This window comes from Aegilops tauschii, chromosome 2, assembly GCF_002575655.3.
Source record: "Aegilops tauschii subsp. strangulata cultivar AL8/78 chromosome 2, Aet v6.0, whole genome shotgun sequence".
Taxonomy (NCBI): Eukaryota; Viridiplantae; Streptophyta; class Magnoliopsida; order Poales; family Poaceae; genus Aegilops; species Aegilops tauschii.
In genome coordinates, this window is record NC_053036.3 from 4,230,824 (window position 1) to 4,245,454 (window position 14,631).

A 14,631-nucleotide genomic window follows, 5' to 3' on the forward strand; every position below is an offset into this window, starting at 1 on the left:
TTGGGTTTAGGGCTTGTTGTGCTGTGCCCTCAGCATTGACCCTTTCTTGTACCTTCTGTTCCTGTGGACTTTCGTGTGTGTGCGTGGTTTTGTGTTGGACCTTGTTGGATGCTTGTGGTGCGGTTGGCTTTATAATATAAAGCGGGGCGAAAGCCTTTTTGGGTAATATGTAGACGTAAACAGACTGAAAAGTGCATCCTGAGTTCCTGACAAGCTAGCAACAAAAAACTGCCACCAAAGACACAGCATATGAAGGAAGAAAACGAAGCACCGGAACCAGACTCTCCGTCGGCGAGGGCATCATGATGACCATCTCTGCCCTCCTAGACCGATGGGTTCATCAGCTCTTCATCGGCGATGAGCCTGGGGAGAACATGAGGAGCGAGGCAGACCTCCAGTTCCATGCCCCCTGCCCCTACGCCGTCCTCGAAAACCGTGATCAACCCGTCCAGCTTGTTTCCCGGGCCGGTCCGGACGCCAAGTGGCCTACCCCAGCCAAAGTCATTGCCATGCACATCAAACCGCAGCGAGCCGCTCACTACCACAATGGCATGATCCCCACATAAGTCAGGCGCGTATCTTAAGCTGGGGTTTCTGGACCAAGACGCGAGCTCCTCTCTCACCGCCGCCTCGTCGACCGAAGCCACAGCACGGTTCAGTAGCCAAGCCGTCCAGCTCAGCCGGCCGTCCCCTAGGATCTCGCCGACTGGGTGGCTAGCAGCCGCTCCTGCAATTGCGTTGCCCACGTAACCCTGTGGAATACCCTTCACCCGTGTCCTGCATCCGACGGGGAGGACGAGCCTCGTCTCCCGGTCCGGCGCCAGCCCCCGGGTTCGACACACCGCTTGCCATAGGTGTGCCAGCAGGGCCTGCAACGAGGAGATGGTGGACGTGGCCGTGCCGGCCATCTCGGCGTTCGCTTTAGCCTTGAGCTTCTTTATGCTGTCCGGGGTGAAATGGATCGAGCATGCCTGCAAGGGCGGGCACTCAAACCGCCTCGCCATGTCTTGCACCTTGGCAAAGGGTAGAGGGATCGGCACGGGGCAGCCGTCGTGGAACCACCTCTCGAACGGCAATGGCGCCGCTGTGAATATGTTGCCATCACCGCTTCGGCTCATCTCCGACCATGTGTTGAGGAGGTCCCACGATGTGGTGCCGTCCGCGGCCGCGTGGCTGAGCGACATGGCGACGAAGACGCCGTCGGCGAGCTCAGTGACCTGGACGGCCAGCAGCGGCCCGGTGGGGTCAACGGCCGCGTCCGTGCTGAGCATCCCGTTGAGAGGGAAGAAAGAGGAGACAACGGGCGGGATGACATGGAGCGGGCCGGAGATGTCAGATACGTGGACCCCGGGCGCCACGGCGTGGATGAGCTCGGCGTCTTCATCCCCTCAGCGGAGCGAGATCGTCAAACCCGGCAGAGCGCCGGCGTTGACCTCCGGAGCGACGGCGAAGCGGCCGGCAAGGGGGTAGAAGCGGCCCAAGGCGCGTGCGAAGGAGGACGCGAGGTATTGGACGGCGCTGGCGGGAGGCTTGGGCAGGAGGACTCCTTCCTGGATGTAGCCCACGGTGATCCGTCGCAGGTCCCATGGCGTCAGGTGGAGGGTCTGAAGCTCCGGCGGCACTGAGCTGTTTTGATACTCCGGCTTGACCATGCGGCTGGAGATGATGTGGACACCCCTGCCTTCCATTTTGATCGCCGGAATGTGAATTTGAGGAGCTCGATCGTGCGTGTGTTCTGACTTGTGTGCGTTGGGGTCGGGGATATAGTACCGAGGATACATTAAGGGAGGCCATGTTAGCCCATGTGGACAGCAGGGATCCGGAGCACATGAATATACAAAGCACGTCAAGAAAATATGAAATTAAGCAGTTCGTTGAATGCGAGGTAGAAAAACATACAAAACTCGGCGACGGCGAAGAGAACGGTCTGCCACTTCAAGGAAGAAGCAACTCAGCTAAAATATGACAAAAAAAGAACTCGGCAAAGACTTGACCAAGTAGACCCACGTAGACCAACGACTGCAAAGACTTGCGAGTGCCCCCCAACGAAAACTCGACAAACATTTACCATTTTCTTTCTAAACTTACGGAAAGTCAGGAGTTACCAGCATGCGCCTTGTGGTTTTGTTTTGCGGAGTAGCCCCCCCCCCCCCCCCCCCCCCCCCCCCCGCGTCCGCGGCTTGTCCTTTGGGTGGTCATGTGATCCCCTTCCGTGCGGCTGACGCAATTTATAAAATGTGTGGTTTCGCCGAGCTCGAGTCTATCGCCTCACGTCTTGCTCCCCCAACTCCTCCACCGCCGCCTGAGCCAGATTAGCTTCTTTATCTTGTAGGGGTGTTCTGCGATGTGCCCCCACTAGACTTATTTTTTTTTCTTTTTTCACACTTTGGCTACTTGAACCTTCTTGCTGTTTGTTGTACTTGATGTGATGCTCGATGTGTTGATCAGAATATCAAACTTGAGCTGACTAAGGGATCAAGCATGGAGGTCACACGATGGACTAGTATGAAGAAAGTTGATGCGTGCCTACATGGGAGAGATGAATATTATTTTATTCCACCAAATAAAAATCAGAAAGCCATGGACGTTTTTGCATGGAAGGAGATTTCTTGGAGTTGCAAAATTAAAAGGAGATCACGTGGTTTTGGTAGTTATGGATGCAAGACAAGGCGACGTATGATGTATTTATTCCTACCATGCAAGCAAAAATACCAGTCGTATACAGGTAGAAGACTCAACTCGTGGAGCTATCTCAAAAACAATGAACAATAGACAAAAGGAAGTAGGCTGGGGCCCACCAGGATAAATCAGAGATAGATGGCGCACCAAAGTTTGAAGGTTAATTAGGCAAAATTAGCTAGAAAATCCAATCTGAGATGTAGAAGGACTGGACTCTATTATTTTATGTTAGGGGCCTTAGGCCAGGTTTAGTCAGCTTATTTAAAGGCATGGTGCCGCCATGTAACAGGGGTTAGATTATGTTATGATGAATTAGACACCGCTTGTGTTTCGGCCGTCGGCCATTATCGAGTTTGGAGAATTCTTGTCAAAAATCTCTACTGACGTGTGAGTTTCTGCGACGCGACGCGACGCGTAGGGGATTACAAGCTGAGCCTATACAGTTCGTCCACGTTATTCCTTCACATTGAGGGGTTGGCGTGTTGTTTCCGTGGGATTTACGAACATCTTCGTAAACCCGCGATTTGTTCTTGCTGCGATGGAGTTTTATGTCGTGAAAGATCGGGCCAACAACGGACCGACCCTCGCCTCGAGGTTCGCTCCACATCAGCGTGCAGCAGCACCATGCCCCGAAGGGGCGACGTAGCGGTAGCGCGCATGTCGAGGCGACAGTGGGGAAGACCTTGGGGCGGCCGCGTGGACCGCATGCCACGGCGCTACGGCCCAAAGGGGCGACGCAATGGCAGTGTGTGCGTCGAGGTAGCTGTGGGGAGGACCTCGGGGTAGTGGCGTGGACCGTGTGTCATTGCACGACGACCCTAAGGGTCAACGACGCAAACGGCATGCGGGTCATGGCAGCCACGGGAAGGATCTCGGGGCGGTGACACTGCGGTCTGAAGGGACGATGCAACGGCAACCCGTGGCTCGATCGGTTGTAGGCGCGTGCTTGGCGAAGAGCCGAAGACCGACCAAACCAACGGCGGCGCTGTACGCGCCATGGCGGGGGAGACACGCAGACCAGAGTCGATGGCGATGTTGTCGGTGATGTCTCGGGCGATGGAGACCATGTAGACGAAGACGGAGTGGCGATGGAGACGATGCGAACAAGCGGTCGATAGCAACGCATGAAGGCAATCCTTGCGCGGCGCGTCCAGCCTTGCCGGACGGTCTGTGGCGAACTGGTCGGTTTAGAGTCGACGCCCAAGTCAAAGTAGAGGCACGTGAGGACGACGGCGATGGGCGATGCAATCCAATCTATTATTGGTGAACCAAAAAAGAAGACCTACCAAGTGACCAGCGGAGAGAAACCCGATCAAGGGATTGAAAAAATTCACCAGAACAGCCGATCACAGATCGGCGGATGAACCCTGTTACGGGTCGCGAGGCCCAGATACTCCCTCTGTCCCATAAAATAAGAGCATTTTTGACACTAGCGCACTAGTGTCAAAAACACTCTTATGTTATGAGGAGGGCGTAGATAACACCAATATGGGTTGCCAATGGTCAAAACCCAACCATAGACACTAGTGTAGTGCAACAAGGTCCCCAAGACAACACGAAGGTCCCCAAGACAACACCAAGGTCCCCAACATAACACTAGTGTAAAAAATATTCTTATATTATAAGATGGAGGGAGTAGAACTTTTGTAAGACGCGTATGGCCGGGCAAGGTGTATCAGGGTAGGGACTTGGGAAGAAAGTTTTCTAGCATCATCAGCTCTGCACAAGTCATCTAAAATTTGCCAACGAGAAACGTACGGCACATCGTCGGCCTTGTGTTTCCAGCTCATCCACCGCACCTGCACCGCTACGGCAGCCTCTAACACGGTGTGAGAGCAGATTGTGCACCGGCGGCCGGGCTAGCTGTCCATTCTCACGCCTTGCAGGTTTAGATGTCAACTGCTGAAATTAAACAGTGTTAGCCGTCCATTCGTACTAGTATTAGCATATGCATAGGCATAACAACCGCCATGCGTAATCATCTTAGACGACTAGAATCATTCTAACTGCTGAAACTAGTGAATCTAAAATATGCATAGCAGCCGCAAAATGCGTAATCCTACAGCCGGCTAGCACTTAGAATCATTGACCACACCCCTTTATTACACCTTTTTCAGCAAGGCTGGATTTTAAAAGCTATTTGCCCCCCACTTCACTAGTACACCAGGAATATTGACCAACGTCATACAACCAACATTTTGTTTTTTGGCACTAATTAACTATCTGTTGTTGATGGCACGTAGTGCTGACCTTTTGGGCTTCACGGTGTATTTATACCTTCACTCCTGAACAAAACATAGCATCCATCCTAAACCTCTTCACAATACTGCCTCCACCAATCGTTGAGCATGTCTCTCGTCGTCATCCTTCTCGGCCTTCTCTTGTCATCGCATCTCTCCCCGTGCGGTGCTGCCACGGACACCATTGCATCCAGAGAAGCACTCGCCGGGAACAACACGATCGTCTCCAGCAACGGCAAATTTGCACTTGGCTTCTTCCACACAGGTAGTAAGTCCTCCCAACACACCCTCAACTGGTATCTAGGCATATGGTTCAACAAGGTCCCCAAGCTAACTCCAGTATGGGTCGCCAATGGTGAAAACCCAATCATAGACCCCGCCTCATCGGTGCTAACAATCATCAGTGATGGCAATCTTGTCATCTTGAACAGAGCCACCAAATCCACAATCTGGTCTGCCCGAACAAATGCCACAACCAACGACACCATTGCATTGCTATTGAACAATGGCAACTTCATCTTGCAGAGTTCCTCAAACTCATCCAGCGTGTTGTGGCAGAGCTTTGACTACCCCACTGATACTCTCCTCCCTGGCATGAAACTGGGTTGGGACAAAGTCACTGGTTTGAACCGTCGTCTAGTTTCTAGGAAGAATTCCATTGACCTAGCTCCGGGAAGATACATCGACCAGTTAGACCCAAATGGTACGGATCAGTTCATATATACACTAAGGGACTCATCCATACCATATTGGTCGAGTGGGATATGGAACGGCCAGTACTTCCCCTCGGTGATGAGTATGATGACGTACAAAAACTATATAAAATTTACACTTGTCAACAATGACCAAGAGAAGTACTTCACATATGACGTATCACATGAGTTATTTGGTTACTATCATACTGTGCTGGATGTCTCGGGTCGAACAAAGTCACTCATTTGGGTTGAAAGCTCAGAGGGTTGGAGAATGGTCTATGCTCACCCCATGCTTCAGTGTGATGTGTTTGATGTTTGCGGACCTTTCAGCACTTGTAATGATTATACACTTCCATTCTGCAACTGTATGAAGGGCTTCTCCATTAGATCACCAAAAGATTGGGAGCTAGATGAACGAACAGGAGGTTGTGTGAGAGATACTCCATTAAATTGTGGGATCAGCAAAACCATAAGTATACAAGACATGTTCCACCCGATTGCCTGCGTTGTATTACCCAATAATGGCAACAATATAGAGGATGCTAGGAATGCAGACAAATGTGCACAAGTTTGTCTAGGAGATTGCACTTGCACTGCATACTCCTATGATAACAATGAGTGCTTTGTTTGGAATGGCGAGTTAATAAATGTGATGCAAAAACAATGCAATGGCACAATCAATACTAATAGAGCCACTCTTTACCTTCGCCTTGCCGCCAAAGAAATGCAAACGAGCTTGGACAACAACAACAACAACAACAATAGAAGATCATTGATCATTAGAGTATCTGTTGGTGCAAGTTTTGCATTCTTTGGTCTATTGTCACTCTTCTTTCTGTTAACGATTAGGAGAAGAAGGAGGTCGTCTGCTCACAGGATGATTTTTCCTGAAGATAGTGTTGGCATTACTTCATTTAGATACCTTGACTTGAAACATGCAACAAAAAACTTCTCAGAGAAGCTAGGGGCAGGTGGTTTTGGTTCTGTATTCAAGGGGTTTCTAAATGATTCTTGTGCCATAGCAGTTAAAAGGCTCGATGGTTCTCATCAAGGAGAGAAGCAATTCAGAGCTGAAGTGAGGTCAATTGGAATCATTCAACATATCAATTTAGTTAAACTAATTGGCTTTTGTACTGAGGGGGATAGTAGGTTGCTTGTCTATGAACTCATGCAAAATCGTTCTCTTGATTGTCATATATTTGAGAGTAATCATACAGAAATGGAATTGACATGGAGCATAAGGTATCAGATAGCTCTTGGAGTTGCTAAAGGATTGGCCTACTTGCATGATAGTTGCCAAGATTGCATTATACATTGTGATATTAAGCCTGAGAACATACTTCTTGATGCTTCATTTGTCCCAAAAATAGCAGATTTTGGGATGGCAAAGTTTCTTGGAAGGGATTTTAGTCGAGTTCTCACGACAATGAGAGGAACTGTAGGATATCTTGCGCCTGAATGGATTAGCGGAACTGTTATCACAGCAAAAGTTGATGTCTATAGCTATGGCATGATTTTGTTGGAACTCATATCTGGAAGGAGAAACTCGGGTGGAAACAGTACTTCTGATATTGATGATGTTTATTTCCCTGTGCTAGTTGCAACTAAGCTACATAAGGGAGATATGGGGAGTTTGGTGGACCAGAATTTACACGGTGATATCAGTTTGGAACAGGTGCAAAGAGCTTTCAAGGTTGCGTGTTGGTGCATTCAAGATCATGAGTTTGATCGGCCTAGCATGGCCGAAGTCGTTCAATATCTGGAAGGTTTTCTTGAAGTTGACATACCCCCAGTGCCACGGTTTCTTCAAGCTATTGCAGGGAATCCTCACTCAGAATGTAAGCAAGATTTTATTTATATATACAACATAGATTGTTATACCGAGAATAGATGCAGGAAACATGCTAACACTTTCAGCTATTGCCTTTTTATAGTACCATCGGAAGCATTGCTAGCATGCCTAATAGTCTAACTGTGTTGTATTTCTATATATGTGTGCTAGCCAATCTGTAGCTGCATCAAACTTCAGAAGAGGCGGAGAAGCTGCAAAATTTCATAGGAAGTGCATCACATCATGAAGCTCACACTTTGTAGGAAGATCCGTCACAACCTACAACCATGGAGCAAATCTTCCCTCAAGGGCCGCGTGAAGGCCAAAAACTCCCAGTTTAGCAGATGTTCTATTACACTAAACATCATTGAAGTTTTATTTGAGTTGTACCTCATGCTTATTGTGATGTTTAATTGTAGTATGGATCTTTAATTGTACCTCATGCTTATTGTGATCCATGCATAGCTTGGGCCAAGCCCACTAATTCAAACAAGTGCTGCAGCTCGTTGCCAGCCATGGCCACCTGCGTGGGGACACGAGACCTTGCACAATACTTTTAGAAAGGGGTCGGGATAGAATACTACAGGGGAGAATTGCATTGTCTTTTTCTTATTTTTGTATTTTCTATAAGAAAAGTATATTTTTAGTCCCTCAAGTTTACAAGAAGTCGACATCTTGTCCATCAACTTTTTTGGGCGACTTTTAGTCCCTCATGTTTTCAAAACCAAAGACATTTTATACAAACCAAAATGGAAAGAAGGGGTAAACCGCCAATGTGTCACCGGTTTTGGAATACCACTTTGCCATATGGCGTTTGAACTTCAAAGTCATACTACTAAAATGTCAGCCTTCATTTGATTTGCTGGTCAATACCATCACTTAATCAATAACATCATTTATTTAACATATGCTTTCACTCTAACCAAGTGGTCTTATATACATGTAGCATTCCTAGCTATTTTCTGCAGTCAACTCTACGCATTGGTTGATTCATTTAAATAAGAGAGAGTTGTTACTTGCTTTAGCTCGCTGTAACAATGACATTTTTGACTTGTCAAATTCTGTTGTTTTGTAAGCCAGCCCCTTGGCGTGTCAAGTTAGCTAGATGTTTTTTTGGTCAAATTGAATAAATGCTTTTGGTCAAATTGGATAAATGTTGTATACACAGAGGCACATCAACTTGTGAATCTAGATAGCTGGAGGGTGAGGAGTTCAACCTTCTTCTTCTTCTTCTTCTTCTTCTTCTTCTTCTTCTTCTTCTTCTTCTTCTTCTTCTTCTTCTTCTGCTTGCCTGCCCTGAATTAGTGTGCTTGGAGGATGACGACGGAGCCTGCGAGAGCAAACAAGCAAGAGAGGGGGTGGCGCTAGTATGGGATGCTGATACTATACGAACAATGACATTAAAACGGTAAGGGGAGCAACTAATTTGGAAACTGTTAAATTTGTGTCAATTGTGTGTATTGGGCTAAAGTTAGACTTGGAGAACACGGAGCGTTGGGTGTTTGAGTCGGATATGTGTAACCCTCGACTATTATATAAGGTCACCACGGTAGCCAAAATAGACTAGACATAAGTTGTATGTTAAAACAGAGATCACAAGAGCGACAATCCGGACGCCCTTGGTAGGGGTGGCCGGATCGGCCATGATGAGGGTGGTCGGAGTGTTATCTGGTGGCCTCCAGAACTTATTGTCGATCTGTATCGTGTGATTGGTATATAGGCGTGTGCGCCGTAATCATGCCCTAGGGATTAGCCACGATGATGAACCTCGTTAAAAAAATCACGTGTCTTATCTATTTTTTCTGCAATGATCTATTCACGTATTTATTTTCTAAGAAAAACCAATAAATAAACAACGATCTATCGTGGATGATTAGGTGGACAGTTGTATTCCTAGCCCACCAGGGTTTAAGTCTGGGTGCTCGCATTTATTTCTGGATTTATTTGAGGATTTCCGGTGATGCATGTTCTGTGGGTGGAGACGTTCTCATCAACTACCAGACACATTTGGTGATTTGTCAATCTCAAGATGGTAGGTGTACGTGGGCGAACTTTGATTGTATTTGTTGAAAAAGAAAGCAAGCAACAAGATACGTGAGTGTTCTCCAATAAAAGTAAGAGATATCCCAACCATGCAAAAAAAAAGGAAGTAAGGGAAACCCCATGGCTGCTAGCTAACTTGACTTGGCATTATGCTTTCGAGAAGGCTGATAACGATGAGAAAGATCAACGATGGATTATTTTAACTTCTAAAACGTACGTTACTGTACTAATAAACAAGAACTCCCAGCTGCGACCCACCGATCGAGCCATTTAAATTCAATTCAGGACGTACGTGATGTGAAGAGAGAGGCACACAAAACTACAATGGAGCGTGCAGCACTGCCGTTGCTCGGTTCCGTCCTCCCCTTGATCATCTTCTTACTCTTCTTGCTCCTCGTTAAAATCTACACCTCGTCGTCTCACACAGGAAAGCGGCTGCCGCCGGGCCATGGCAGCTGCCGCTCATCGGCAGCCTCCACCACGTCCTGCTGCCGCGGCACGGCGAGCTGCCGCTCCGAGCCCTGCGGGACCTCTCTCGCAAGCATGGCCCGCTCATGCTGCTCCGCTTCGGGGCCGTGCCCACGCTGGTCGTCTCCTCTGCCGAGGCCGCCGGGGAGGTCCTCAAGACGCACTGTAAGATGTTGCAATGCACAATGTATTGATCATGTGCAATGTGCACGTATATATATGATGTATAAGGTGGTCCTCTACCTCAATCTATACAAGGAAAACTAGAGAGGTGGGCTTGGTGTACAAGACACAATATACATGCAATATGACGTGCTCAACACCCCTCTGCAGTCGAAGCGTCGGTAGAAAGAAAGAGACTGGACCGAAACTCCTCAAAGGTGGAAGTAGGCAATCACTTAGTCATCACATCAGTGAACTGTTATGCTGTCGGAACATGGAGAACATGGATGCGCCTAAGTGCAACTTGTTCGCCCACAAAGTGGATATCAAGCTCGATATGTTTCATCCAGCTATGATGAACAGGGTTGACGGAGAGGTAAACGGCGAATACAATATCATGATATACCACCGTAGCCTAAGAAATGTCGTGATGCAGCTCCTGAAGAAGTTCTCGGAGCCAAGAACACTCCGCAATGGCATTAGCCATGGCTCGGTACTCCGCCTCCGTGCTAGAACGCTAGGCCGTAGGTTGTCTCTTGGACGACCACGATATGAAGGAAGGACCAAGGTAGACACAATAGCCCGAAGTAGAATGCCGAGTGTCAGGGTGGCTGGCCCAATCAACATTGGAGTAGGCAACCATGTCGGTACGTAGATGAAGATGCCGTCAATATGAGACCAAGAGCCATAGTGCCTCGTATGTAACGGAGAATCCGCTTCACCAGGTTCAGTGAGAGTCACGAGGAGCATGCATATGAAGACACACCTGCTGAACATCATACTGTAAGTTAGGCCTGGTGAGCGTCAAATACTGAAGTGCACCGACAATGGAACGGTAAAGGGAGCATCCGATGCTGGTAATCCATCATGGGCAGAGAGCTTGGCCTTCATATCAACAGGTGTAGAAACGGGCCTGCAATTGAGCACGCCAGCCGCTCGAGCAACTTGTGGGCATACTTTTGTTGAGTAGAAAGAACCCATCAGCATGTTGAATCACCTCAATCGCGAGGAAGTAAGGCAAGGGGCCTAGATCCTTACTAACAAATTCGTCACGTAGACAAGCAGTGAGCTAGTGGAGGAGCTCAACTGAGGATGCTATCAGGATCATGTCATCGACATATAGCGGTAGAAAGGCCGTCGCTACGCCATGGTGATACACGAACAAAGAAGCACCAGATGTGAACACTGAACCCAAGCTGCTGAAGAAATGCGGAGATCCACTAGTACCACGCACGTCGTGCTTATTTGAGCCCATAGAGAGAGTGCGAGAGCAAAGACACGTGGTGAGGGTGAGTGGCTTCGACGAAACCAGTGGGCTGCTGACAATAGACCTGTTCGGCGAGATGGCCATGCAGAAAAGCATTAGAGACGTCCATCTGATGTACTAGCCATGCGCGAGAGACCGCGAGCTGAAGAACCGTTCGGATCGTGCTGGGTTTGACAACCGATGCGAAGGTGTCGGTGAAGTTGACTCCATCATGTTGTCAAAAAACATAGACAACCCAGCGTGCCTTGTACCGCTCGAGGGTACCATCAGGACGAGTCTTATGAAGAAAGACCCACTTGCCGCTAATGACGTTGGCATGCCAATGTCGAGGAACAAGCTAAGATGTCTGCTTGCGCTGGAGAGCATCAAATTCCTCTTGCATCGCAGCGAGTCAGTGAGGATCACAAAGAGCGGCTCGAGCTAACGATGGAAGAGGGGACGATGAGGACGTCTCGGCAGCAAGGAGGTACTCAGCGGGCAAGTACCGTGTGCTTGGGCAAAGAACACCCGCCTGAGACCGGGTCGTCATGCGAGGAGTCGGTGCAACAGAGGAAGCGGGCGGTGAAGACCCCGTCGGCACCAAATCAGCAGAGGCCGTCGCGGCCGTCGAAGGATCGGCCGAACCATCCGGGCCGAACGTAGAGGCCGACGGGGAGCCCACCGAGACAGCTCGAGGACTGGCCAAAGGGGAGGCCGTGGGAGGGGTCGGTGAAGAGGCGGCCATGGGAGCAGAACCGACCGCTGAAGGTGCGGCCATGGTAGCCGAACCGAAGTCCAAGCTCGCTCTCGTGGCAGCCGAACTGAGTGCGGATTGTAATCTCTAATCGGTTAGGGTTAAAGATTCACGGTAGTCTTTACCTTTTCCTTGGATTGATGAGCCCGATGGGTGGCCATGGTGGATGGCGGCGGTAGTGATGTGTGGGCAGTGGCAGAGGTGGAGCTTCCCATCGCTTCAGTGCCTCCCTCTGGATCGGATAGGGTTAGGAGTGGGGAACAGTGGCGGTTATGAACCTCGTACCCCGTGCCCCTGGTCCCCACCTCCTCTTTATAGCACTGTGCGACAGGGGCCCACCAGCCTTGCTTGGGCTGGACGCCCCCGATCAGGGCGTGGATCAAGGGCCCAATGAGCCGTTGGGCCCATTGGTGGAGAGATCAACCTAACATTCTTCCCCTTGATCTCATCATTATATTTTTAACTTTATACTTTGAAATAACTCTTTTCAAAGTACTTGTTCCATCACAGATTTGCATGTAGAGCATGTCTCATCATCACGGTTCATTCCCGATAGAATCAACACCTACAACACACTCCTCTGTTTTGAAACAGATTCTTTAACCTTGGGCCCTTTTATTGTCCGGAAATCTTAGACTATACCATAAAACCCATGTCGACTGTGTGTTCCCGAACACACTGGGCGGCAAGCCTTTAATAAGCAGATCTACAAACACTTGTCTGTTACTTTTATGCTTCAAGCATTTCTACATGATTCCGGACTTTCTCCTTCACAACGCATAACTCTGTGTCAGTGTGTTTGGCATCAACACCTGACTCGTTGTCATAGGAGCGAAAAACTTAAAATGGTTATCGCTGTTGTCAACCATTATCAATTCCGGGTACAGGTTTCCATAACGATTTTGCCTGTCCCTCAGCCTCATATCATGCTATATTTTATATTTGCATCACATTGATGATAAATGATTCATTCTATAGAGTTCTTCCACACAAAAACTCCTAATGTGAAGGTCAACGACAATTGTGGATTTCGCTGTACATTTCACAAGTTTTTATCTTTGTACTCACAACCTTTTGAGAGCACTTGTTTCTTTCAGCATGAGGCCGATATCTTTGACTCCATTCCATCAATTTAAATATGTACTGGACATTGCCAAAACAACCCGGATATGTGAACTATGTCACGGTAATGTTACACTTTTGCATTCATAAAGCTTCCAACAGCTGAAGCATATGGTACCATATTCATTTGGTCTATTTCACATTGACTCTTGGAACACTAAAGTTCCCAAAATCATTACCCTTTACTATAAGAACAGGCGTAGGTTTTCTCGCATGCATGCTTTAGAAACTTTCCTTAGCATGCCCATGCGACACACCTAATACCCCTTTTATTCTTTTCTCGGTGAATCTCTATCCTTATAACGAGAGACATTCTTTTAAACTTTGAGGACAAGAACTTCTTTTCCTCCTGCAGTCGAATTAACATCACTACTAACAAGCAGAATGTTATTCGCATGTACAAGATATAGGAAATGAAATTCCCATTCTATAACTTTATACAAACACAATTGTCCTCTCATTTTCTTTAACCCAAAACAACATTTGATTGCTTTAGTCCATAAAAGACTTCTTCAGGCAGTATCCCCTGTGTTCTTTACTTTCATCTGATGTAACTCAGATCATAATATCTTTCATCTGATGTAACTCAGATCATGATGTGCTACCAACACACATTGTAATCTATTTAGTGTAAAATGCGCAAAAAACCTTTCGATTTTAGTCGTGTTTTACACCTTTACATATTTCCTTTGGAGTCACATTGTCCTTGTAGACTTTTTACAGCCTACTATTTTGGCTCCATTGGAAATTACTCATGAGTCCCGAACATCGTCAGAATTCACCAATTTCATTTCATCTCACATAGTCTCTTATCATTTAGATAAGCAGACACTTCTCAAAACTCGATTGAGCGCTTTAAATGAGGTGGGATCAACCTCCATTTGAATTTCACTACCATAGACTTTATAGTAATCAGAAGTACCTGATTTTTTCATTCTTGAGACCATCTGTGTCTCAGGTACTAACACTTCTTTCATATGGGGCTGTTGTTGCTCTCTCATTGCCAAGAGGCAAATTAATTGTAGTCTTTCACTTCCAAGAGGCAATAGGTTTTACAGGACCTGTATCACAAGATCCATGTTTACTCATTCCTCCTTTATGGAGCTAACAACAGGTGTTGTATAAGTCATACAACATGCATCCCAGATACAATCTATTCGAGTCTTAGGTATTTTCATACCATGCTCCCCCAGATTACTCCATCTTTACTAAAAAATGGCGTATCTTTAAACTTTATTATTTTGGTTTATTATGTTAAAACTTTCTTCTTTATGGCACTTTAAGCACCGTCTTAGTATTCCTTAGTCTACTTTCGGAACTGTAAAAGATCCAGGAATACATCTATTTCTTTTCTTTAGGGGTATTATTATGATCGTCGTACTCCCCCAGAT

General features: G+C 47.5%; 1 protein-coding gene and 1 pseudogene across 1 annotated transcript; one reads left to right on the forward strand and one right to left on the reverse strand.

Moving 5' to 3' along the window:
• Nucleotides 1–323: 323 nt before the first annotated feature.
• On the reverse strand, nucleotides 324–1,688 carry LOC109785742 (uncharacterized acetyltransferase At3g50280-like; annotated as a pseudogene).
• A 2,958-nt stretch (nucleotides 1,689–4,646) lies between these two features.
• Nucleotides 4,647–9,165, forward strand: LOC109785751 (G-type lectin S-receptor-like serine/threonine-protein kinase At2g19130). Its single transcript, XM_073509461.1, has 3 exons — nucleotides 4,647–7,452; nucleotides 8,751–8,853; nucleotides 9,036–9,165. Exons 1-3 carry the CDS (start codon nucleotides 5,028–5,030, stop codon nucleotides 9,163–9,165), a joined length of 2,658 nt encoding a protein of 885 aa, XP_073365562.1. The 5' UTR covers nucleotides 4,647–5,027.
• Nucleotides 9,166–14,631: the final 5,466 nt, after the last annotated feature.

Bases quoted from the DNA above. Each gene is read 5' to 3' on its own strand.
- LOC109785751 (XM_073509461.1), top strand. From the start codon at position 5,028: ATGTCTCTCGTCGTCATCCTTCTCGGCCTTCTCTTGTCATCGCATCTC. The intron at 7,453-8,750 runs GTAAGCAAGATT...GCCCTGAATTAG, and splicing joins AGGGAATCCTCACTCAGAAT to TGTGCTTGGAGGATGACGAC. The intron at 8,854-9,035 runs GTAAGGGGAGCA...ATGTTAAAACAG, and splicing joins CGAACAATGACATTAAAACG to AGATCACAAGAGCGACAATC.